Source organism: Delphinus delphis, chromosome 1 (assembly GCF_949987515.2).
Source record: "Delphinus delphis chromosome 1, mDelDel1.2, whole genome shotgun sequence".
Lineage (NCBI taxonomy): Eukaryota > Metazoa > Chordata > Mammalia > Artiodactyla > Delphinidae > Delphinus > Delphinus delphis.
This window is the reverse complement of record NC_082683.1, coordinates 118010773-118037982: the sequence shown is the minus strand read 5'-3', so window position 1 is coordinate 118037982 and position 27210 is coordinate 118010773. Positions and strand designations below refer to the sequence as shown.

The following is a 27210-nucleotide window of genomic DNA, read 5'->3' as shown; positions in this document are numbered from 1 at the left end:
TACCCGGAAGTCCCAGCCTTTTCTTGTCTACCTGGCTAACTGCTATTCTACCCCTGCCTCTTCTGAGAAGCCCCACTGACTCACCCTTGTGGACATTGGGGTCCTCCCCCCGTGCTCTGCTGTTCACCTTTGTGGACACTGGATGCCCAGAGAGATGCTGCTTTCTGGGCATCTTCTTCTTTAATACCTGCTTGTGATTGCTCACAAGGTTGAGACTTCAATAGGCTATAAGTACCCTGCAGGCAAAGACAAAACCCTGTGAGTGTTTGTCTGTTTACTGTGTACTGATGACACAGTAACATGATCAAGGAGTAAAGTAGTATGAATAGATGAAATTTTAAAATGCTCAACCCCTTCATTCTAATAACCTGTTCATGTCCCACTTACTCTTTCACTAGGCAATCAAACACAAATATCTCTCCGCCTTTTACAAAAGCAAATGGCTCAAATGGAGCAAAAGAGGAAAAGAAAAAAGAAACAGAAGTTGAGACGGGGAAAAAATATGCAAAACAAAAATCTAAAGAACCAACCAAAATACCAAGCACAGGAGAAACATTCATTAGACATTCATTAGATAATCTTTAGCTAAATATTGGTGAATGAACTATTGGGTCAAGTGAAACTCAAACAGTTGCTTCACGACTTCCCCTTATGGGCAGGAACTGAGGGGCATGTAGAGCAAGCAGAAGAGGTATTATGGATGGAGTTCTTCAAGTTCTGGGTGGGATAGCGTGTCTTGATGGAAAAGATGAACCTGCTGCTTCTGGCTGTAGTACTATACACTGGCCAGCAGAGGGTAGCCACATGTATTGCATGCATTTTTCCCCCCAAATACTGTTTTCTTCATCCTTCAGATAAATATAAAGTTGGCAGTTCTTGTCTCCAGAGGTAGAATATGGGAGGCAGTGGGTGTATTAATTCTTAGTAACATGTGGGAAATTTCTGAATGTTTTAATTTGGTAGTCAAAGCTAGGGAACATGGCTTGAGTTTGGCTGGAAAAAAATTATTCTGCAGTTAGAACTAACTTGGAAGAAGCAGTATTATATGCCAACTGCTGCTTTAAGTGATTCACATGCATTAACATATTTAATCATCACAAAAATTGTATAAGTATGTACTATTTTATCAGTCCCACTTTCTAGGTGAGAAAACTTAACATTAGATAGTTTAAGCAAATTGCAGAGCCTGGAATCAAAGTACACTTATTCTTATTCTCATGTTTTATATAAGCTCCCTCAGCAGAACATTCTGTTTCAGCTGTAATGTGCTCAGCGGAGCTTGATCTGCTGTAATGTGGTACCTGAGTTGTCTTAAGCTGGAGAGCGGACCCTCGGGAAAGAACAGAGGCAGGAAGAAACGAAAAGGAAAAGACATTGTGGAGGTTACTAATTCTAAATCAGAGTTTCAAAATAACTTTACTATACTAAAGGAACCTACGATATGATTGAATATTTATGTTTTTTTAAGTTATACAGTATATGTCCTTAACTTTTTCTCCCTAATATCCATAATTGCTAATGTCACACATTTTATTTATTTAAATTGTCTCATCACTGTCTCCGTGTGAATGGATGAGGAAAGTGTGTTTATAGTAACAAAACTCTATCTGGCAACAGCATGATATCCTAATCCCGACACAGCTCTGTAAGGCTTCGGTTATGATCAGCACTGACTGGGAAATAAATGTCAGCAGATTTGTGAGGAACAAAAATCAAGATATTTTTAGTTCACTTTGGCAAATATTTTTGAATATTGACTATGCTGCCAAGCTTTGTGCTATGCACAGGGTTGAAAAGGTATTTAAGACTCAATTCCCACCTGCAAAAAGTTCTTATATCCAGCTTGGAAAACAGACACATAAATCAGTAGCCATAATGCAGTATGATAAGCCCTATCTTAAAAGTATGTAGGAAGTGCCAAGGGGACAGTGAAAGGACAGCTTTTTGGGTCTCTCAGTATACAATGGCTTGTCTTATGGATTAATGCTTAAGATTTGCTTGGTGTTTTTGAATTCAGACTTGTGATAAAATGATGGGTAACTTAGGAGATTAGTTTTGAACTGGGCATGAAAACAGTTGCATTCTAGGGTGGAGAAGTGCCCAGAATTCTGACCATGTCTGTTCACTAAAATGTTGAAGATAGAAAGGAGTAATATGATTCTGTCAGTCTGTTGGTAATTAATACTCATCTATTGAAGGCTTACTGCGTGTAAGATACTACAATAGCCATTGTGGAACAATGGGCAAGGGGTTGGAAAAAATTCAAATCCGTATAAAAGAAGAACAGTTTACAGAGAAGTAATCATCAATCAGAATAATTTAATTTTATAGGGGCAAATGACTGAAAAAAACATCTAGGTTAACTCTGTCATCTTACAGATGAGGCAACGGAGGTCTGGCAATAAAACATGATTATTTTTTCAAACATTATATGTCTAATTAATGGCAGAGCTGGGACCAGAGCCCTCAGAAGACTGGTAGGCAATACAGTGAGTTCCACCTGTGAACTTAAAGTCAGACAGCTTGGGGTCAAGTCCATTTCCACCACATACTGGCTGGGTTACCTTAATTAAGTTATTTGGATTCTCTGTCATTAGTTTCTTCACCTGTAAAATAGGACTACTATAGTATCTGCCATATATAACATGAAAGAATACATATAAAACAATAATTAAGATTAAAATGAGATAATGCATATTAGCCAGGGACTTGTTAAGAGCATGATAAATGTTATTAGAACTCACGTGTCCCAATTTCTACATTAGTATTCTTTCTGCCACAACAGTGAAATAGGATTTTGCTCATTTTTGTTTCTTTGACACGGAATGAAATCCCTTTTTTAGATCTTTATGCTAATATGCTGTCCATTTCCCCCTCATACATCTCTTCTTTCAGGGCCAAGGAGATTAAGATCAAGTTGGGAATTCTCCTCCAGAAGCCGGAGTCTGCTGCTGACCTTGTCATTCCATACCCTGAGAAGGCGGAGAAACCAGCCAAGACCCAGAAGTGAGTCATGATTATGGATTCCACAGAGGATGGCTATTCTTCAAGTGTATAGCACCATCCTTCCTCTGTAGAACTCCCCCCTTCGGTGACTCATTGAAGATCATAAGAGTACTCAGAGACTTGGTTTGTGAATAGGATTTTTTTTCACTCTCTCGTGTATGGAGCATAATATTGCTTACTGGCAGGATGCTTAAAAAATGGAGATAAGGCTACATATTGGGACATCATTGGAGAAACAGGCCGTGTCTTATAAAATGGCACCAGCCACCTCATCACACAGAAGTGTGGTTAAAGATACCTGCTCACTTGCTGTCCTTGGGTCAGATGAGCATCGCTGATCCAATTAATTATGATCCCTGGATGCTCACCTGCTCAGGAAATATCTTGAGGGCTACTTCCTCAGCAGGGAGATATAAGTGGTGACATTTCCCTCAAAAAGAGGCTAAGTTCAAGGCAGACTATTAAGCCTAAAGGTTTCTTCTCCAAGATATTGTCCCTTCAAGGTCTAAAAGAGGAGCAGAGGACTGTTCCCTGGTGGAGGAATGAATACTTGACCAGATACTCCTATTTAATGCACGTCAAGCAATTTTTCCCCAGTCCATAAATTAATAGTCCTGACAGGACTTCTGCAGTCCCTAACCACGCACCAACATACTTCTATCAATTTAGGCATGGAGGGAAGCTATAATTCTCAATATTCACGATGTTATGGCAGTGAACGTAGCCCACAATTTCATTGGCATTACTCTAACTTAATAACAATACTCACAGCATTCATGGTGTTTACCGTTGTTCCACTAGCTACACAGCCCGACACTGACTAGACAGATACACTCCATCTTCCCTTTAAAACAGAGACACCACTAAAATCAAGAAAGGAAAGTGGGAAGAAGAAAAGCCAAATGTATTCAAACACCTTCACTCTACTACCTAAAAGCTTTGAAGAGATCACAGAAGTGTGGTAAAAATATAGGAATCCCTTTTAATCTCCATTTCTTTTAAAATTTAATATTTGTATAAATTGGCCAACCTTTTCTCCAAATGACCTTCAAATTAATATAGCTGGATTGGTTGGGGGATAGAGAGACAGGTTATTCCTTTTAAATTTTTTTCATCAATCTAAGTGGATGTTTCCACTCTCCTTATATTACTTCAAAGTGATCCCAAACCGGAAATGAGGCATAATTGAGTTTTCTGTGCTTAGAAAAGGGAAGTTAATTCAATGTGGAGTGGCGGACACCAGGTACTGGGAGAGAATAAGAACCACATTTCATAATAGCAAAAGATCAAAAAGTCTATTTTGAAATAAACATTGTGGTGGTTATTGATCTGTTGGAATTAACTTTTAAAAAATAAATACAGTGCTACATTTCCTCCTTTGATTCTCTGCTTTAATATCCCACACAGACACTTGAACTATTTGGCTTTAACAAGGATTTGGAGAGAAGCAGTTTTGGAAGATAACTTGGGGCTGACACTCATTGATTGGATTATTTTCTTCTCTTGTCTTCTAGCCCCCTTTTTCGTCCAGAAGTTTGAATTGTTTTGGAAAAATCTTTCTTATCCCTAGAGAATATTTGTGCATCTCTACTGCATTTTTAACAGTGACCATTACAAATCTTTCCTATCCTCTTCCAAACTCGTAAACCCCATTTCACTCATATTTGGCAAATTTCCATGCTTTTTAACAAGCAGGAGAAGACTGTGTTCTGCAGGAACTCAGCTGATCTCGCTTCTCCTCACTTAAAAGTTTCTCTGTATTTTTTTTACCCACATTCTTCTCAAGGAGAAGAAAATAAATCTCAGAGGAGAAAATAGACCTTCTCCGGATGGAAGGTATTTTTAACTCCTCTCATCTTTTTAAAAAAAGCAATCCCTTTTTAAAAAAGCATTTTCTCTTTTTAAAATATATTTTTCTTCTTCTCGTTAGGAAAAAAATTGAACCATTTAAAAAAATAGATAAAAGTTGCCTATATCCCTACCACCCAAGGCCAGCCTCTGTTACCATTTTAGTATTCTTAACTGTTCTTTTTCCCTCTAGACCCTCTTCCACTAGAACAAACAAGTACCATATTCCACTCTGAAAAACACCCTCCCAGCCCCTCACCCCTTCTACTCATATCTCTTCCTCTTGCTTATGCTGGAAAACTCTAGAACTGGAAAGTCACTGCTTTCAATTTCTTCTTTAACTCCTTTTGTTGGGTCTAAACCTTACTGCCTAACTGAAACCATCATCACCAAGGGCTAACTCCTGACTCGTGGACAGCATTTGACTCTGCTCACCAGTTGGCCACCTTAAAACTCTCCACCTTAACTTCTAATTTTGAATTCTCCCACTGCCTTCTCTCTCTCTAAGGGCTCTCACTTTTGTCCACCTTCTATATGTGAGCATTCCCTAAGGCTCTGTTATAGGTCCTCATAATGAAAAATGAAGATGTTACAAGACCATGTAAATTTAGTTTACAGTAACTATTATCATGGCTCATAATATAATCAATTGCAAAATACTCAAGAGCTGGTGTAGATATTTTTATAGTTTATTTTATATTCTAGATGTTCATTTACTCTCTGTTGATGTCACTAATTTTAACTATCTTTTGTTGTTGCTGTTGTTTTGCCACTTTATAACTCTAGAATGACCTCCACACATAAACAGTCCCTAGCCTGTGCACGGGGGAGAACCACTACAAACTGTTGGCCTACATACACTCCGGCCTGGTAAACTGCAGAGTGAGCCTTACTGTGCGGATTAAAGATGGACGCACAATGTTTGGCCCATGGATAGACATCAAAAAGTGGCTGGTGGGAATGTGAATTGGTACAGCCACTATGGAGAACAGTATGGAGGTTCCTTAAAAAACTACAAATGGAACTACCATATGACCCAGCAATCCCACTACTGGGCATATACCCTGAGAAAACCAAAATTCAAAAAGAGTCATGTACCAAAATGTTCATTGCAGCTCTATTTACAATAGCCCGGAGATGGAAACAACCTAAGTGCCCATCATCGGATGAATGAATAAAGAAGATGTGGCACATATATACAATGGAATATTACTCAGCCATAAAAAGAAACGAAATTGAGCTATTTGTAATGAGCTGGATAGACCTAGAGTCTGTCATACAGAGTGAAGTAAGTCAGAAAGAGAAAGACAAATACCGTATGCTAACACATATATATGGAATTTAAGAAAAAATATGTCATCAAGAACCTAGGGGTAAGACAGGAATAAAGACACAGATCTACTAGAGAATGGACTTGAGGATATGGGGATGGGGAAGGGTAAGCTGTGACAAAGCGTGAGAGAGGCATGGACATATATACACTACCAAACGTAAGGTAGATAGCTAGTGGGAAGCAGCCGCATAGCACAGGGAGATCAGTTCAGTGCTTTGTGACCGCCTGGAGGGGTGGGATAGGGAGGGTGGGAGGGAGGGAGACGCAAGAGGGAAGAGATATGGGAACATATGTATAACTGATTCACTTTGTTATAAAGCAGAAACTAACACACCATTGTAAAGCAATTATACCCCAATAAAGATGTTAAAACAAAAACAGAAACAAAAAAAGTGGCAGGTATATTTATCTGCATTCCCATCCATGGTGCCCAAGTCACTGTTGGCCCTGGGGGGAGGGCTCAATAAATGTCCATGAACTTGAGACTGGACATGAGCAGACATGTTGCAGGAAGGAAGGGAGAACTGAACAGGCACTTAAGTGCCAATAAATAACTTGGATTTACTTTCCTTGTCAAGGGCAAGAGCACGTGAAAACATTATCAGGAGTGTTTAAATGTATGCCAGGGACTGTGTAGATATTTTTAAAAAGGAAGAAAACAAAAAAGAAAACCACCGGTGCTTAGAGAGGTTAAAATAATCTCCCAAGGTGAGAGCTAGTAAATGCCAGAGTTGCTTATAGCTGTAGTCATGGTTCATGGGGCTAAAACTTCTGTACTCTAAGTGTTGGGTTATTTGTGGCTTTCATCAACCAGACTAACTCTGAGCAAACTGAACCGTTATTAATTTACACATTAATCTGACATGCATATTGCTGGGTAGATGAACGCTGCAGGGAACGCACTGTAGGACAGGGTAGAATGGGAAAAGTTCTCCATGGCTGACAAGCTATACCTCCAGGCAGTGAGTGCATCATTGCCTTGTAGGAGATTCAAGATGTAAATGTGGTAAGAGTACAGTAAAGAGGGAGAGAACACTTCCAGCTGAGATCATCACTTCCTGGACCAAGTGACATTTACACTGGCCATTATAAAACAGTTAATCATCTCTATAAATGTTTATTTTGCCTTTCATTGGAACTGGGTTCCTCTTTCCCTCCACACCCACACACAGAAACTCCATGTCAACTCCCTGTGGGCAGCTACAACCTTGCAAACCAGGACACTTATTGGTCATTTAGATCTGCATCTATCTCATTTCAAAGGATTCAGACTTAATGGCAGATTCTGAGAATCACAACGGGATGAACCTGTGGCACCTCCTAGGCTGGGAATCAGAATACTGGGCTTCGAGGTGTGGAGGATGTGTTCTGCTCGATTGTGTCCTTGAAACAATTTGGACTAATATTACCCCCAAGCGGGTTCTGCACATATCCTTTTCAGGAATTTAATCTTGGCTGTGAGGCACTGCTGATTGTGACCATTAGTCTGGTTCTAACAAGACCATTTGGGACAGCTTGGATCTGGTAACATGCTTAAGTTCGGTGCACCTGCTCTTGCCATTTCTTCTTCTTGTGCCCCTCCATAATAGCCAGAGGAAATGGAAGGCAGGAAGGTGATTTCATTTTACGAGGGGTATTTACAAAATCAGAAGGCGATTCAGCCTTCCCCTTGCTCTGTTTCTTTTATTCAATTATTTAATGTCTTGTTGTTTCTGTCAACAATAAAGACTTCGCGGGTGTCATATGTAAAACATGGAACCCACTGTAGTGAAGAAATTAAGATTCGTAAGACTGTGCTAAAAACGTTGGTACAAAATAATGTATACATAGGAAAAATTCTCAGCATGAAGTAATATAGAAGAGCCAAAAGGAGTTACTGACCTCTAGAAAATAGCTCTTTTTCTTGTTAGAAATAAAATGAGGCAGAAAAATATATGGGCATGCTTGAAATTCCTTCCTCATGTCATTTCTCCTCCCTGTGTTTCTTTACACTAACCAGAAGAAAACGGGAGGAGAGAAGGTAGTTCACTCATTAAAAATAAATTTCCAAGGAATTGGTGTTGAGTTTTTGATCTATGATACATATGTTTCTAGCCAGGAAAATGAAACCACTTAAGATTATTCCACCAGGTTTGTTACTCTCAGTATTGGCATGTTTTAACCTTCAAATAGTAAAAGCGTAAAACTTTATGGAAAGTCGTATGATTAAGACTCAAAATCTGCACATGCTCCACAGTGAGGAATAGAGAATGGAAGGAATTAGTCACAGCATTTTAGCCAAAATATCTACTGCCATCCTGCACTCGTTACATAGATAAAGTAAGGCTGACTCTGAGCCTCAAAAGCAAAACGAAAAGGAGAATCAGCAACTCTTATCAATCTCACTGATAACCTAAAGAATTAAAGCCCTAAGATATTATTTTTTTAAAAGCCAGAAGCAGGAATTTTCCTGGGTTGTCTGAACAGCTGATCAACCAGTTAAGAGCTAAGGAAATTCCAATTTAGGAAAAACACCTTCATTGGCCTTAATGTTCTAATAAATGCCTTGTTAGTCTGTTTTGATTTGACAACGAAGAACTCACATTGTAACACAAGAGTGAGAGCGGGGGCTGAGGGGGGAGCCCTGGGAGAGCACAGTCAGCCATTTTTCCCAGACGATACCAGCCCACCTTGACACAATTCTGCTGTGAAAGAAAAATTGGTAGTTAAAACGAAAGAGCTGCAGGGTTTCTGCCTATATAAACGTTAAAATAAAAACAGCCTAAGGGGGAATTATGTGTCGACTCGTACCTTCAGCATCCTGAGCATTTGTGTACAACATTCCTTTGCACGGTGTCTAACAACTCTTCTCAGAAAGAATAAATCTTAAAAAAAAAATTATCCTGTTCTAATTAGGCAGGAAAATGCACCCAGAGTTTTTAAAATGTAGACTTCCTGTGAGCACATTCCCAACACGAGGCAGCTTCACACCTTGCATCTTCCATCAATCCCAATAAGGTGGCGAAGGGCTGTGGATGTGGAATCTGACGCCCTTTCCGGATTAAGTTGGTGTTTAAAGTGCAGCACTAGTGAAGCAGGGAACATGAGTTCAAGTCCTATAATGGGACAACTGGATTTTATTCAGTTACTTTTGGAAAAAAAGACCACAATTGGAGGCACTGTTATGGGATACACAAGAATATCAAGACGTGGCTTCATGACAAATAGACTCTGCTTCTGAAAAGGGAGAGGCCTAACCCAACTGTTCAACAAGAGATGAAAATATGCAAGATAGACATAGGCAAGCAAACCCAGCTCATCATACCCACTTGTTCAGGATAAAACAGCTCTAACTCCCTTGTCCTGAGAATGGGTCATCAACTGTAACATTTCAAAGAAAAGCAAATCCAAGTCATTGTTGGTGTATGTGATTAACTCCCTTCTTATGGCTGTCTCCTTTTTCTTTCTTAATACTTGATTTAGACCCTCATTGGACAAGGCCCTGCAGTGGCGTGATTCCCTGGACAAGCTCTTGCAGAACAACTGTAAGTCTGAATTATCTTTATAAAGGTCAGGGGAAGGACAGAGGCAAAAAAAAGCGCTTTAGGCTGCCCATGTCCTTCTTCCCCAATTTTGACGTTTCTTCAATTTTGGAAGAATGCCAGGGGAGTGTAGTTATCTAGCTCATGGTGGGAGAATGTGTAAATAAGGTGTCCTGAGGACTCCTGAGTGCAGGTTGTATTCCCATCTGTCCTGCTTACTTGTGTGAGCGGAGCTAGTGGCTTGATCTGTGTAGTTCTTAAAATTTTCATCAGTAAAATAGAGATACTGCCTCTTCCAGCTTGGCCTCATAATGGCTTGCTGTGGATTCGGTGTAGCATGGTACATATCACTGTACTATGAGGAATGGATTGGGTGTATGTCCCAGTTCAAACTGCTATTCATTGCTTTTGTAACCCGCCATGGGTTGCTAACCTCCCCTAACCACAGTTTCCTCTTCTGGCAGCAGGCCTTTTATATCTCCATTCAAGACATGAAAAAAGAGCCAGTAAGAACTCCTCTCCAAGCTAATACCAATATACCTGAGCACCATTTGCCTTTCCCCAATACAAAATCCTTACTGATTCCCAGGCCTAAAGTACCAAGTTCAAATTTCCAATGTTTAGGATTCTCCATAATAATGATGATACGGCTGGTCTGCAGTCAAATTGAACTGTTCTCCCCTCCATATAGGATTTCTACATGTATTCCCTTTGGCTGGAATACTTTGTATTCATATCTCTGTCTGTTGAAATTCTCCTCTCCTATAAAAGCGAATCTAAATACTAAATGCCTAGTCTTCCTTGACCGTCCGGAATGATTTATCCTGTCTCTGAGGTTCCAGTGCAATTTGCCTGCACATTTTTATGCCGCTGTTACTTGCTACATTGTACTCTGATCATAGCCGTCTCCCTCCTATGACAGATTATAAACTCATTGACAGCCAGGATTTAGTCTTTTTCTTCTGTCTGGATAATTTCATAACAGGAAGTGCACGGTAATAGGAAAACAAATATTTGTTGAATCGTTCACTCTAAAAATAGGATTCAATGTAAGATATCTAACCCATATTTTTCCATTTTCATCACAAGATGGAATACGAAACTTTGTTAAATGCTTTGCAAAAATAAGAATTTAAAAAATATTTCCCACAGGACCATCAAGATTAATAGACACAGGCTACATAGCAAAGAATGTATGTTGAATTGTATACAAACGTTTTTTATTTCTTGTTTTTGGTGAGTTAATCTGCTTACCTGTGACAGAATCAATATCTTATATTTGGAGGCAGAACACCAAAGCCTCTGATTTGGAACTTTCTCAATATTATCCATTTTTTATTTTCTTTTTATTTCTTGTGTTAAACAGAGTACCCAGTCCTGATACATATAAAGTGTTCCACGAATGCTTATTGAATAACTGGGTTAATGAATGATTTCATTATTCTTCTAGGACACAGAAATTCCATGAAGACAACTAGGAGAAAAATATTTATGTTTATCAATTGACTTATTTATTGTGTTACACAGTGGTTTTAGGGCCAGTAGCAACCTGACAGATGACATATTATATATTATGAATTCTAAGTACCCTGGGTACAGGTATTTATTGTCAACAAACCTGAGAATTAGCAGAACCACTTCCATGTTTTTAAAACCATTAAAGAGAAGGATATATATTTATGTGGCCATATAAAATCCTTTTCAGTCATACTAATCCTTAGGGCCACATGTTCATATATTTCAGGCTTTCAGGAGAACTTAACTATTAAGTTAAGCCAGAGGCAGTTGGTGTTAACACCTTAGCATTTGTTGAGGGACTGAAGTTCTTAGCTTGCAAATAGATGATTTTCATGATGTGAGCTTGAGGCCTGAGAGTCTCACAATAATATTTTCTGCTTCTTAGAGGGGAAGTATGTATATACATGTGTGTGTAAATATATATAAAATTCACAATGTTTTATTTAATTAGATATATTTTAAAATTATATATACTATATATGTTATATATATAGTATATGTCTGTGTATATATATGTGTGTTCTTAAGTTCCACATCATTATCCTTTTAAGTAATTAACACTTTTAAGACTTGGGCGATTTCCCCAAGCAATAAATGGAAAAGCATTTGATAACTGTTCTAGTCAAAATTCTTTCCTTGAGAAGATATCTATCCATTCAAACTAGCATGAATGAAAAAGAGGGTTTCTGGTATGGATACAGAGATCTCACAGAAACAAAAGAGTGCCATGCTCTATGGGAGGTGATGCCATGAGCGAATAAGACAGCTTCTCCCTCCCTCTGCCTCTGTTTCTCTGCTCTGTGTCTCGTCTCTTCCTCTCTTTCCATTTTGCCCTCTATCTCTGCTTCTATGACTCTCCCTCTTGCTGTGTCTGTCTCTTGCCACTTTGTCTCTACTGCCCTCTGTCCAGCTATTTCTAGAAGAGGACTAGTGGAATGACAGGCATGCCCAAGTAATTCTACCCCAACACCGTCAACCTAAAGAAACAATTTTTTTTTTTTTTTTGCGGTACGCGGGCCTCTCACTGCTGTGGCCTCTCCCATTGCGGAGCACAGGCTCCGGACGCGCAGGCTCAGTGGCCATGGCTCACAGGCCCAGCCGCTCCGCGGCACGTGGGATTCTCCCGGACCCGGGCACGAACCTGTGTCCCCTGTATCGGCAGGTGGACTCTCAACCACTGCGCCACCAGCGAAGCCCTAAAGAAACAATTTTTGACCTTTTTCCCCAAACACCATCTTTCGTGCACCGTGAATAACTTTTAAGCCAAACTTTGGCAACTCAGTTCTTATGAGATATTCTTATTTGAATCTTCAAATCTAACGGTCTATAACCAGAACCATGATAGTTCTGACATTAGCTGTGATTGATGCAGAATAGGTAATGAAGAAAGATACATTTGAAAAATGCGTATTTAAAACTTCACAATCCCTTCTTGCATGTTTGATTTGATAAATTAAATCATTTAACCTCAAGGAATGGCATATTTGCTGATTTATGAGGAACATTTGGCATTCTCTTGTGCTAATGTAAGATATTGATTCAGTTCCCCAAGCATTTCTTAAATCCACATTTTTCTTAAATTTTCTTGAGTGGAAATGAAATCAATTGGTACCAAACCTCTTTAAAAAAGGATGGTTCAGCTGCTTCTCAATCTCTTCTCTTCCACAAGATTCCTCTCTTTCTTTCCTCAGTTTTTAAAAATCTTTTTTTTATTGAAATATAGTTGATTTGCAATACTGCATTGTGTACAGAATGATTCATTTTTTTACAGATTATATTCTGTTATAGGTTATTACAAGATAATCACCTATTAAACCTATTAAAACCTAATAGGCATTACCTGATAACCTATGAAAACTAGTTTTTAATAGCCCAGTGTATTCGACTCTGTTCTGAAAGGACAGCAGTTGTCCTTACGTTCTTGTCTTCAGTTTTATATGTGGCACCATCTGTTTTCTTTTTGAAGGTCCATGGGGCACATACTGCTGTATTGCTTTTTAAACACAAAAACAGGTTGCACGTGGGAGTTTAAATAAGACAGTGACATTAAACTCTTCCACACGACTGTCTTTAAGAGCAGACGAAGAATGAAACACAACCCAGTAGTAGCAAAGTTTTTATGTGAATCTTTTTGCCCCAGGAGTTCCAAAATGTCAGAACATTTCCTTGAGACACGCTTGAGATTTGGACTCTTGCATGGGGAATTGAATAGCCTGGCTCCGGGCTCCTCTTTTTGTTTCCGTCTTTGCATTCTCCTTCTGCTTCTCTTCTTTTGTTTCCAATTTTCTCCCTTCTCTTTTCTGGCTCATATTTATCATCATCTTACTCACTGGTAGCCACAATTCCCTTTAAAGCAACAATTATAACAATAAAAGCAATAGCTTACATTTATTATTCACCATGTGCCAGGCACTGTCCTACGCACTTTGCATTTATTAGTTTATCTAACGATTTCAATAATTTTAGGACTTACAAAAACAGGTGCAAAAACAATCCGTATTTTTTCAGAAAAGGGAACTGAGACATAGAGAGCTTAGGTAACTTGCCCATGAAATAAAATACTACAGCAATAGCAAAATCAGTCATTTTATTTTTCCTTAATGTTTGTATTCTTCAGTTTTGAGACTTGAGAGGAAACTTTTGTCTCAATGGGTCTTATTCTATTCACTTTGAACCTCTATTAAATGTTAGGCCCACAGATTTAGACTAGGAGGTGGGATGCTTTCAAAAGAAGGGCAAAGATAAATGAAACTCAAACCTTGAACTCAAATCATCAACAGCCTCCTGGGAAAGATAGCCATAGAAGCAAATAATCCCAACCAAAACCGAGAAAGTGATCTCTCCTCTTATGATGCTAAAAATCCTCAACAGCAAGTTGGAGCTACTGGGTAAAGACTACCTTGTATATGAGGCAACATTTGAGTTGGGTTTTGAATGGTGATAAAGATTACTTTTAAATTGGGCATGAATAATAGTGATGAAAGTCAGCATTTATTGAGCTATCATTATGTTCAACATCATGTAAGAGCTTTCCATGAATTATTTAACACTTATTACCACCCTGTCAGGTAGTTTCCATTAGTACCCCACTTACCAGATGTGGCAACTGAGGCTTGGAGAAGTTAGATTACTTGCCCAAGTTACTGTAGTAGTGTGGTGTGTAAGCATCAACCTCCAGGCAATCTTAACTCTAGAGTCCATGCTTTGAAAGTAAACTATGAAATGGTATTTATCAACTATCAGTAACGTTTCACTATTTTTCCTCTAGGAGAAGAGATTTGTGCTAATCTACTTTTCAGCATTTTTTTCCTTTATACCAGTTGGACTTGGATTTGTCTTATACTCTTTTTATTTTTAAAGTGGTTTTATAGGTGGTTTCATTTTGTTCTTTGGCAGGGTTGTTATTTTATTTTACAGGGATGTCAAAAGTGGCATCACTCATTAGGGCCAGCTCTGGGATTATAATGTGGGTCACAACCCAGAGTGTTGCCACCAGACCGGAAGATCAGGTGGGTTTCACCTACTTCTTAGGAAAAGGATGCCCGAAGATGTGTGTGGAATGGTATTTTGAGGCTCTGTGTGGGCTCAGCAAGGAATAATGTAGGGATTTTTCAGGGCTGTGTACTGAGGACTCTACTGGGGTGTGGAGTGGGCAGGGGAATAATGTGAGGCAAAGAAGACATGTGTGTTCCTCGCAGAATAGAGACTTTGGCCTAGAGTAGATTTGACTCTGACCCAAGAGGACTTCCTCAGGGGTAATGGGAATTCCTCAGAGTCTCTGAGGAATGGACCAGTAGAAAACCAGAAGTTAAGGAGGAGAAATCATCTGGGGAGTGGCGTTAGAGGGTCCTAGGAAGGGACCCTCTAGAGAATCCTCAAAATCCAGATGAGAGAAAGAATAGCTTTAAACATCTCCCAGACCAACAATAAATCCACTTTATGAGTCTTGATTGAGAGTGCGTACATTGACAAAAAGCCTTGAGATAACATGATGGGATTCAAGAGAATGATGAAACCAGTACCCAGGAAATGGACTCAATACACTGGAAAGTTATTTTCCAAGTGCATTTTCTGTATCGGACGACTTGGTAAATGTTAACATTGCTGTGGAATCCTGGAATGTATCCTCAGGTCATAAATAACAATGTTTCTGAGGACTAGAATTTTATCTCTACCTTTTTCAAAGATGTGGAGAGGGTGATTCAGAGTGCCTGAATCACCATGTTGTGGGGACATGGGGCTAATGAGAATAAATTGGCCCAGACTTATTCTGTGAAGTTATTGCTTTGTCTACAATCTTAGACCTGATTGTGTGGGCGCTCATAAGACTTCATTCCTATCGTCATTTCCCGGTAGCTAGAAAGTGCCTGGGAATTTTCTCATTTCAACAAAGACTACCTGACACCTTTTGTTTAAGAAACAATGAAAACTTTAAGAATGATAGAGAGAGAATTCGGGGGTTATTTCTTCTTTCAGCATGTACCATTGACTCCCGTGCCACTAAATGATAACAAATAGTGCCGGAAATATGGTGGGAAATACGGGCAGAGAGAGAGGGAAAATACATCTGATGTTAACCAGGTAAACATTATCAAGTGGTTTCAAAGTAATTCTTCTAGCTGGGTTTCTAGAGAAAATTGTTTATCATACCTACCATCACTTCCCAATGTATTTTTAGGTGTTGATCAATAAAAAATGGTTTTAGGTTAAGTACAGGGAGAGGGGATTAAAATGCAAAGTGTCTTGTTTGGATTCAGAATCACTGGTGACCCTAATCCAATTAATTATAACTTAGTCATTCTGTTTCTTTAGAACTGAACACAGTTTCAGGGAACTGTGAGGGGTATGAAGACAATAAAAATGCACAGAAGGAAAATTGAAAAAAGACAACCATATATTTCAGGCTTAATCATCACATTTTGTGCATATTGTATGAAATCAATGTATTAAGCAATGACTAATGAACGAAAATTTAGAGTCCATAAAAAGGAGTAGGGAGAAATACTCAAGGGGAAGGGAAATAGATAGAAATTAGGTCAAAGGAAATGAACTCAGTACATGAATATGTCTGCAAGTAAAACTAATGAATTGAAGAAGTGTCTCCTGATGGGGAACAAGTTAGAAAGGTGGACCCTGATGTACTGGTTATAGTCAGCCCAACCTTCTGCCCTGAGAGGCAAATGACATGCCAGGCATGTCTGTAATTGTGATACAGTCTGTGGAAAACTAGAATTTTCTCTCCTTCCTTTAGAAATCTACTTTCCCTACATAGTAAATGGACATGGATTCTCTCTCAGTACATATGCATTTGTTAGAATTTGGGTTTAAAAAAAAACATATACATATATATAGAAAGAGAGAGACAGCTTTAAAAGGAAGAAAATATTGAAGATAAAGAGTGATTTTTCCTTTGTTCCTCTCCAGTGCCTTCCTAAATCCTGACCTTGCCTTCTACTTATCTACCACTTTGGAGGTTAGAGCTGGAGGGGTAGGAAAGAAAAAGAAAACAAAAGGATCAGGCCCAAGAATCTCTAATAGATAGATAGATAGATAGATAGATAGATAGATAGATAGATAGATATTCGTATATAGATGTATATATATTTAAATTATAAGCTGAAATATATTCTACAGGAGCAACAGTGCACTGAAAACAGAATCACAGTAGTTATAATTATACTGAATTTAATATGTTTATAGACTGATGTATAATTGACGGGCATAGTAACTACTCTGCAAGTGGTGACTTCATTGGGCCCCTTCCCACTCCTCCTTCAGGTCTCAAATGGAATGTCACTTTCTCATGGAGGCTTTCCCTAAACCTAAAACGAGGTTAGGACCCCTTTTGTTACTCTTACTATCTTTCGTATGGTTTTCTTTTGTTGTATACATTTATTTGTGTGTGTTTCTTCATTTTCTTTTCTACCTCCCCCAGGATCTATAAACTTCATTAGGGCCGGAACCATGTCTATTTTACTTACCATAATTCCCAGAACACGATATTTGCTCAAAAATCATCTGTAGAAAAACAAAAAGACTGCAAGTAGTTCATACACGAGAATCAACATTAATGTTACTTACACTACCAAATCAAGTTTTAAATGTATTTTTTTCCTTTTGGTAATTGATAAGTATCCAGAATGGCATTAGTGTTCACAGTGTCCCTGGATGTTGTATACAGGTAAGCCTTCATCACCTAAGTATAGACTGTCTGGATCTGAATCTCAGCTCTGCCACTTACCAGCTGGTTAACTAAGGGCAAGTTACTTGATCTCTCTGACTTCATTTGTAAAATAGATTCGTAATGAGGAGCAAATGAGTTAACTTTTGTAAGGTTATGGCATAAATGACAGGAATATATAGTAAATAAACCTAGGCTACAACGTGGGATATAGTGTTAGATAGATAGATAGGGTGAATACATTTCCTCAAATAACCTTTTTCCTTGTTAGACGGACTTGCCAGTTTCAAAAGTTTCCTGAGGTCTGAATTTAGTGAGGAAAACCTTGAGTTCTGGATGGCCTGTGAGGATTACAAGAAGATCAAGTCCCCTGTCAAGATGGCTGAGAAGGCAAAGAAGATTTATGAAGAATTCATCCAAGCGGAGGCTCCTAAAGAGGTAGGTCCTGATGGGAAGGTGGGTGAGTGTGGTCAGCTCAACAACTTCCCAGGAAGGATTTCCAACGGCAGTACGCTTTGCAGCCACAGGCTGTTCCTATTTGAGAGTGGGCCACCTTTTGTAAGCGCCTACTGAGTGGAAAGGCAGAGCAATACAGTCGAGCAGGTATGAACTTGAACTCTGTTTAGGTCACTTTCTAAGCAATCATGGGTCTCTTTTCAGTAGTATGTAATCGCAAGTCAGAATGATACTAGTTGTATGATCTTAGATAAATGATTGAGTCTGTCTGAACTTAGTTTCTTTCTTTGGGAAAAATGAGGGTAATGAAGGCTGTTTTTGCAGGATGGTTGTGAGGATGAAATTAAAGAGCAGACGTGAAAATGTATATCTCAGCATTTGAACTAATGAATGCTTACTGAATGTTTCTACCACTTAATTTCTTCTCTCTTCCTCTTGCCCTTCTCCTCCCTTCCCTTTCTTTTCTTATGAAAACTCTCCCTTTTCCCTTCTATTCTCCCCCATCCAGTTGTTTCCCCCAGGCCTTTTCCATTTACACTCTAGTCAGGGGAAACAGGGTTTCTACTTACAAAAATCAAATGATTACAAGATAATAGTGCTAGAGATGTCAGAAGACAATGTACCATTAACTGACTGCTAAAGACAAGATGTGTGTTGATTTCAAAAAGGATTTGGGGTAGTTTATCTGCCCTTTGCTGTTTATGAAACTGAATTGAAAAGGCTTTCTCTGGAATTCAGGATGGCCTCAGCAAGACCTGTTCATCATGTTTTGGTCAGGTCACTAATTTCACATTGCACACCATAATCCAATCTGGACATCAAACATTTCATCAAGATTTGGGGTCAATCACAGGAGTGATCTGAGCAAACCCTCTAGGTAGGCAGTAATTAACTTAAGATTATTTGAGAGGGGAAAACCCCAATACCCTTTTTCTCTCTCAGGTGCTCTAGACTCTTGAGGTCCCACCATTTGATATTTATTCCTTTGGTAATGCATTATTCATCACTGATCCTTTTTAAAAGATAAATATGTTTGAATGGATGGACAAATTATATACCTAATACCAACAGATGAGCTCCCTCCATGACACAGGAGGTAGAGGTCAGGAGCATGAGAGTATAGAGCACCATGGGTCAAGGTGGAGAAAGTGAGAGTCCTAAGATGGAACTGGGCTTAGTCTTGCTGTGGAATCTTATCCAGATCTCCTGTTCTACTCCTCAGGCTCCCACCCTATGCATATATGTTAACTTCCCCTACTTCTGATGCCTTTTGTGCTGGGACATTATTCTTCTATCCACGTGGAATCTCTATTTGTGATGTTACCAAGGAGATTAGTATTAAATTTGACACCCATTTTCTGACTTCAACTGATCTCCCATTTCCAGCCTATCTTCCTACCAACATCATTCCTATTTACAGAAGTCTAGGATTTGTTGCAATATCTGCACATCGTGGAGACTCATCTGGACTATTGCTTTGAGCTCCAGGAAAATTTTGTTCTCAAGGTTCCTTACTAGAACATTGGTGTTTATCATGAAAATATGAGACATTAAAAATGAAGTTTCAAAGGCTTCCCTGGTGGCGCAGTGGTTGAGAGTCCACCTGCTGAGGCAGGGGTCACTGGTTCGTGCCCCGGTCCAGGAAGATCCCACATGTCGCGGAGCGGCTGGGCCCGTGAGCCATGGCCGCTGAGCCTGCGCGTCCGGAGCCTGTGCTCCACAACGGGAGAGGCCACAACAGTGAGAGGCCCACATACCACAAAAAAAAAAAAAAAAAAAAAATGAAGTTTCAAAATAAACAAAACCCTGGCTGAGTTACTAGAACACACAAATGGTGGCCCTCATTATGAGGACCTGTGAGCTCAAAATAAAATAGCCTTGGCCTCCAGTCTCTGAGCTGGGCATCAGAGAGAATGGTGGATCACTCCTGACACATAATAAACATTCAGTGAATATTTGTGAGATGAATGGGTGCAGATGTCCCAACCCAGACCTTTCTCAATGTGTACCTTTGGGCAAGTTTCTCACTAAAGCTCTCTAATTCTCTGTTCCCTTAACTGTAATCATCTCACATATATGCATGTGTACCTAGAGGATGTTTAATAAATTGTGGCTGTTATTTTTTAAATTCTCCAACTCTTGTATTTTGACCCCCAAATTTACTATTTCATTTTGGTGACCAGCAGATTGACCTATAAAACAAATCTACCCAGGCAAATAGTAATCTAAATTTTCTTTCTCTGAATATTCACCTCCGTTCTTTAAGATAAGGAACTGAAGGAGAGATACAGTTGTAAAAAAATTGGAACTAAGATTAAAAAAAGAGAAGTGACCCTGCGTAGTTCAATAAGTAGAAAACTCGTATACTGCATGTTGTCAACTGTCCATATTTTAAATTAATGAAAAATATTTTCTTGGCTCTCTAGTAAACGGACGAGTATATATCAAAATGATTCATTAGAGGAGCCCATGCACATAAAACTTATAAGATAAATAGCTGCTTTTGCTGGTGCATACAATGTGTTAGAAAGTTTTAAATACATCACTTCTTTAAAAAATAGGATTAGGAGATAATTCTATAATTTTTAGAAATGTAACTATTTGAGTAAGGCTGCCACCTAGCTCAGTATATACTTAAAAGAAGGAAGAAATATCGCTTTCGTGTGGTGAGAGGAATAACAGACTGAGAATAGAGAAATATACGTGATAGCCTCACCTCTGTCCCTCACTAGCTGTTTGTGGGCCTGTAACGACCTCTCTGGGTCTCGGAGTCTTCACCTGTGAAGGCAGGAGTCAGACTACCTCACCTCTGGGGCTGTTTCCTGTGCTGTCTGTGTAGTCTTCCGCCATTCCTGCATAAAGCACACAGGCCCCTCTCACCTGTGGAAAACATGTCATAGCCTCAACTCACTTCATCCTGGACCTTCAGTCACAGTCACTCCTGTGTGTTCTGGCCTGGTACTCCCCAATCATGTCTTTGTCCCTGACTCTGACCTAAAGCTGCTTCATAATTCTCTGAGCCCAAATAGCTTTTCTCAGTATCAAGAATTTCTAGCAGGCCAGGAGAGACCTAAAACATTTTCTCATGTTCCAATTCAAAATATTGGTTGATTTGTTTCTTTCTCTTTTACATGCAGACACCTTAAGAGTCATTGAAACATACTACGTGTGGTACAGTGATTTCTCTCAAATCATACTCAGACAAGCCCAGGCAGGTTGTACACTGTACAGCTCCAAGGGCCATTTACACGGACCCTAACATGAATGGTGTCCCTGGGAATGGCTCGATGTAGTAGCCCTGCATTCAGGACAAATACGCCATAATGCCTTCCAACACTGCAGTCTACTGGGTAAAAGCAACATTGCTGGGCTTTTGAGTTTTCTCTCTACCACTTATGATCTTGGGCAAGTCACTTAACATTTCTGTCCCTCAGGTGTCAAATGTAGGTGTCAGTATTGCCTCCTAGAGTTGTAAGATTCAATGAATTCATAGCACAGTGCCTGTAAAAGTTAAGCTCTCCGCACTCATTAAGTATTAGCTGCTATTGTTATTATTGTTGCACTAGAACCATTGTTTCCCACTTAGTTTCAGGAAAAGACCAAATTTCTTTATTCTTCGAGAACCATGCAAAAGTTCTTGGATTCCTGGTCAGAAGTTCTTTCTCTCTCTTCATTCTCCCCACTAGGTGTGAAACAAAATGCTGTGGTAGGAGGATTGTGGGATTAGGCATCAGGATACTTGGATTCAAATTCAGAGTCTCTGCATTCAAATACATTTATTAGTTCTGTGACCTTGAAGAAGTCTCTATCTATATCTATCTATCTATCTATCTACCTATCTATCTATCTATCTATCTATCTATCTTTCCCCTACAAAAGGAAAGACTCATTCTTAGGGTTATTGTGAGGATTATATGAGGTCTGCATGTGTTGGCTGCTTGTTTCTAACAGTGGGTGTCTATCACTGGTTGATCTTAATCTGAGTCATGCATTTGTTGAAGCATTTGTTGAAGTTGCCTTACCCCACTGCGTATAAAGTAGAAATGATATTTCTCACTTGCTATGACTCTCTTCCCCTCGTGTGTTATACTGGTGAGAAATTCCACTTCTCTCCCAACCCCTCCTCAAATCCCATAACCTGGCTGACTCAGTGACCCTGTTTCCTGTCTCATAGGTGAATATTGATCATTTCACGAAGGACATCACAGTGAAGAACCTGGCGGAACCTTCCCCAAGCAGCTTTGATGTGGCCCAGAAAAGAATCCATGCCCTGATGGAAAAGGATTCACTGCCTCGCTTTGTGCGCTCTGGGTTTTATCAGGAGTTCATCAAGTAGCAATGTAGTTGGTCTGTGAGAATCATCCTGACAGTTATTTCCTCCACAATAACCCTGCACTTTCCAGCAACCCACATATTTTCCTATAGCAGCTTTTGCTCAAAAACTCTCAAATGGAAAACCCCAGAGAGTGTTGCTTCCTCCTTTGCCCAAATGCCTTCCTTTTCCAATTTCCTCTTCCTGCCCCCATTCTTAATTAAGCTCTACTCTTATATGTTGTTGTGAAACTCAATCAGAATGACAGAAAAAAATCTATCAAAGGAAATATAAGATAAGAATATGATATCATTGAATGTAGGTCCATTTGGTTTAGGTAATGGATCTCCCCCTAAATTGGTATGAAAAAGAATGTGGATGTGGAAAGACCAGTTTCAACTGAAACTAATTGATCTCATTTTTAAAAAAATTCTGATCCATGAGGGGGTCACCCCTCTCATTATTTCTGAACTTGGTTAGTAAAAGTTGCTAAGAATTTTATGAGGCAGAGCCACTATTGGATTTTTTAAGCAAATACGCTGTTAAAAAATATTGATCTTCTGAGAGCATCTTTGTGTTAGCTAGAGATTATAAACAAGAGATATAGATACATAAATATGCTGTGTTTATATAAAATCGATCTGAACGCCATCCATATAACTTCTTTCCCTATACTTCCCTCATACCTTCCCATGCATAAAGTTACCAAATTCTGTATTAAATCAATGACCTGAGATTGACAAGGGACTACTTTATACAGGTATCTATGCCTCTAGTATGTAGGCACAAAGTTTCAGTTTTCAAATTATTTAAAATTCGTGTGAGTATAAAATTCCAAAATTTCTGACTCCAATCATATAAAACAGTTGCTACTCATTGCAGTGGTCTCCCACCTCAATATCAAGAGGGCTGTACACTAAGATGGGAAAATCTCGTCAAGCCTAAAATGGTTAGTTTTTCTATGATGCCATCAGTTTGTTTAGTAAAAGACGATTATCTTTAAAACACCAAATTATCTTTGGAAAACTTAATTTGACTAAAGGCAGAGACGTTCTAAGTGAGATAAAATTTTAAAGTACCCTGCATTTTGCAAAATAATCTGATCTTTTAGCAACCCCTCACTTCCCTCCCTATTTTGCTCCCTGCATTAATGAATTGTATTTATAGTCAAAATGCACATTTATACCCCTAACATGCCTTACACACAACCAATTGATAAGCCATGGTACTTTTAGTAGGTTTAAACTTTTAATTCTGTATTTCCTTACTATAAGTCTGGCTAGAATTTTTTTCTTATCTTTAGTAGATTTGATTAAACAATGATTTACATAATCTAGTAATAGAGTCAAACTATATATGAATATAACCAAGGTGAGGACACAGAGTTAACTAAACAAGTAATTTTTAAAGGACTAATAAAAATCTGAAATGTTTAAATAGAAGACTACATTGTTTAGTCTTGTATTTACTCCTTTTGTTTCTTTTTTTCTTTCACACACTCCTAGTTTCACATGTTTGTAGCCCATTTATTCACTTAATTCCTAAGAGTATTGAAAGCGAAGCAACTATATGACTGTATTCTTTGAGTAAACACTGACTGTATTTGTTGGGTTTTCCTTTTTTTTTTTTTTTTTTTTTGTATTTCAAAGGCTAATGTGCCCTTCCTGAATACTTGCCATTTCAAACTCTGAAAGTGGGTCGGAGTGACTGGGTCTACTGCCAACTCTTGCTAGTCTGGTATGAGTTCATTCATATTTGTCAGTATTGCTCACTTCAAAGAAACTCCGTCATCAAGCAGTCGACAGCTAGGCCAGACCAACATTGTGAGCATGAAAAAGAAGTTCTCACCATGTCTATTCGTGTAGGAGTGACAAGCAACTCACAACAAGAATTCCCAGCACAACCATCCTCAGCATCTGTCTATGCTGCCCCAAATCAGTATAAAATCACCAATCCTTTACTTGCTAATGCAGCTAGAAAATTTAAGAACTGAAGAATCTAGGTGAGTTATGTTTTTCTTGAATGCCAAAACACTTTTAAGAAAAATTTTGATGTCATTAATATTTCAAATATTTTATTCATATTATTTGAAACAACAAAATGTTTGAAAATACCCAGAGAATTAACTAGAGATTACAGAGTTCACCAAGATGGTTGATATGACAAAGACTCGGACTGACTGTATTCACAAACTGACTGCACATCCTATGTAAGTGGGTAGAATTGTCAGTGGAGGATAAGAAGGACATTCACCTTTTCATAAGCTGAACCCAGGAGGCAGAGGGCAGGAAAAGCACCAGGAGGACAATGCTGTAAAGGCTACAAGAAGCATGAATGCCTTTCAGTCAACCGGTGACATGTAATATATATGTAAATATGATTTTAAATTTAAAGCAGTACACACACACACACACGCACACATACACACACACTCTTCTAAATAATAAAATTAAAAGGAGTACAAATATCACAGCCCAAAATGAAAAAGCAAATGTATAAAAATTGCCCTAGAAAATTCTTTGAAATCTTTGGTGTTTTTAAACTTAGAAAAAAACCTGAGCTGCTAGAAGTTGCCATAGTAACACAAACAAAATAAACATTCTTTTAAATTTTGGGAAATTAGGAAAACTGGGATGATCTTTCCAGGAAAAAAGATGTGTAACATCTGTTTATCACTCCCTTTGCCTCCTCCCCTTCCTCCACACTCTCCCTTGAGTAAATTGCCTGGGAAAGTATGAAACTCAATGCAGGAGCGAGCCCTGTGGTGCTGACATTTTCCTCCCTTGTGAAAATGTAACAGTCATAAGTGAATCTGGAATGTAGAGAGGTAGTCAATGGGAATAGGAGTATATACTTCTCATCCTTGAGAGAAACCTAAGATTGGTAGGTAGGTCAGGTAACCACCATAACCTGTTTATCTGCCTGGGTTTGATATAGTTTGTGGTTGTGGTTGGTGTCTGATTAGGATCTAAACTTGACCAGAAGAAAGAGACAGACTCTCAGAGTACATTAGGAGGCTGTGTTCCATGTTCATCTGCTAAAGCAATGCTTGTTCATGTGAACAACTCCCTACACACACACGCACACATGCACACACATGCACATTTTCTTTCTCGCAGATAGACATCTTCTGAAATGCAGAACTGAGGTGTTTCAGTAACTTTGCTTTCAAATCAATAGAATCAAATTTATGAAAACATTTTGTGCCCCACTCCCCATACCACCTATGTACTCTAATCCTCTATGGTATAAATTATGCTTTAAGCAGATTTCAGTTTTTAGTGCATAAAGAGAAGAAGTTGTTAAAGAAATTGTTTTACTTTTGTCCTCTACAAAGCCATGGATTATGCTTGGTTGATGTGCTCTCTGTATACACTCCCTTTCAACAGGGTGGACTTGTTATTATTTCCCAAAGAATAATAGATATCCAGAAGTTTCAATAAAAACTTGACCATTAGTAAATCAATTGGTAAACTAGTAAACATTCTCTGCCAGGGCTTTGTCAAGCTATCCGTCCCATCACAAATTTGATAATTTGAGAATCATTTCAAAGGCTATCATATTTCAGAGGAATCATTTTTATCCCTGAAATCATTCCCTCTAGCAGGGTATTTTCCTTGTTTCCTGGTAATTTAGCAAGTTTGTGAGAAATAGGGTCATGAGAAAAGAAAGGGGGGAAAGGAGAGATGGGAAGTGGTAAAGAAGTAAGTGCCCAGACCTACAAAGTGAGACCATTCACTAGGAGACATTTAAGAGCAGCTCCACTTGATTGAAAATCAAATAGTTTCTGCTGTCACCATCAAGACTTGCAGGAAGGCTTTTCTTGACTAACAATGCAGATTGATGTGAAAATCCATTTTAATATCCTAGGGATTCTTGATTAGATAAAAGAAGAAACATGGAAGATTTTCTTTCCCCAGTGGGCTTGCATGTGCCAGAGAGCAGAGCATGGAGAACCCAGTTTCTAACATCCAAATGTCCAAACCCAAGGGCCAGGCAACTCTCTGTAGGTTCTGGACACGATGTCTTGATACATCTCAGTGTATGGGTTTTCCAGGCTCTCCATTCTATAAGAGTGTGTTCAATTCTTGCCTTGGATAAGGCTCTTTAGCAAGTTAGCAACTATTCATTGTGCTAAACATATTTTCATTCAAATAGGTTATATGGCCGACCAGAGCAATAGATATCCAAAGAAAGGCTCTCCCCAGCATACTGGAACTGAAAAGATCAAGACTTCCAACAGAGACATTTGTAGCTTTGAATGGAAACTCATAGCAGAGAGTAAAGGGAAAAAGACAGACAACCCGAACTTTGGAATATTATCCTCACCTCACAGTTTAATAATAATAATTTCTAGTAGAGAAACTACAAAACCAACATTTATATCCAGTTTGATAAGCCTCTTGTTTTTTCACCTGAGACAATTTTCCTTTCTGTCTCACACCTATATCTCCATTTCTTTTCTCCCCCTGTATGAGGATACATTTTAAATAGTTGAGTCTAACCACTGTTATCTAATAATGAATACAATTAAAAGCATTTAACTCACTATCTAGGAAAATGTATAAACTAAGGCATAGACAAAACAATGAGAAATGCTGAAAACTTTTCCAATGGAGAGAAGTAATCTGGATAATTTTTGCCAAAAGTTCTTTTCATGTCATATGTTATTAGAATTTGGGGGGACTAAATTTTTTAAGAATGCTGCAACTCGCAACTCATCTTCAGGAGACCAGCCCAGAGAAAAGTGTAGAAATGAAAGGTTTGGAAATCCATTTGTCAGCATTTATCCTATAAGTTTTTCATTTAGAAACAATGTGTTTATCTTCTAATTTTGTAACCAATACGTTGTATACTATGTAACTCATACTTCTTGATAAAGCACCAAATATGTATCTGTAACCACAATCACATATATTCTATTAAATATATATCTATATAATAACCTCATATGAGTCCTTCTTGACCCCTGAACATTCTCGATATGAAACTCTATCTTAAGGTAGGCTTGTTATTCACTTCGCTCCTTATACCA

The 27210-nt window shown here is 38.7% G+C and overlaps 1 protein-coding gene across 1 annotated transcript in view; it reads left to right on the top strand.

The window, feature by feature from the left end:
- Positions 1 to 23777, top strand: part of RGS5 (regulator of G protein signaling 5) — a 47513-nt gene extending 23736 nt beyond the window's left edge. The window contains exons 2-5 of the mRNA XM_060033374.1: positions 2896 to 3006; positions 9650 to 9711; positions 17679 to 17845; positions 22038 to 23777. Coding sequence (XP_059889357.1) covers positions 2896 to 3006; positions 9650 to 9711; positions 17679 to 17845; positions 22038 to 22199 — 502 coding nt within the window. The 3' untranslated portion in view covers positions 22200 to 23777. The remainder of the gene's footprint in view (positions 1 to 2895; positions 3007 to 9649; positions 9712 to 17678; positions 17846 to 22037) is intronic.
- Positions 23778 to 27210: the final 3433 nt, after the last annotated feature.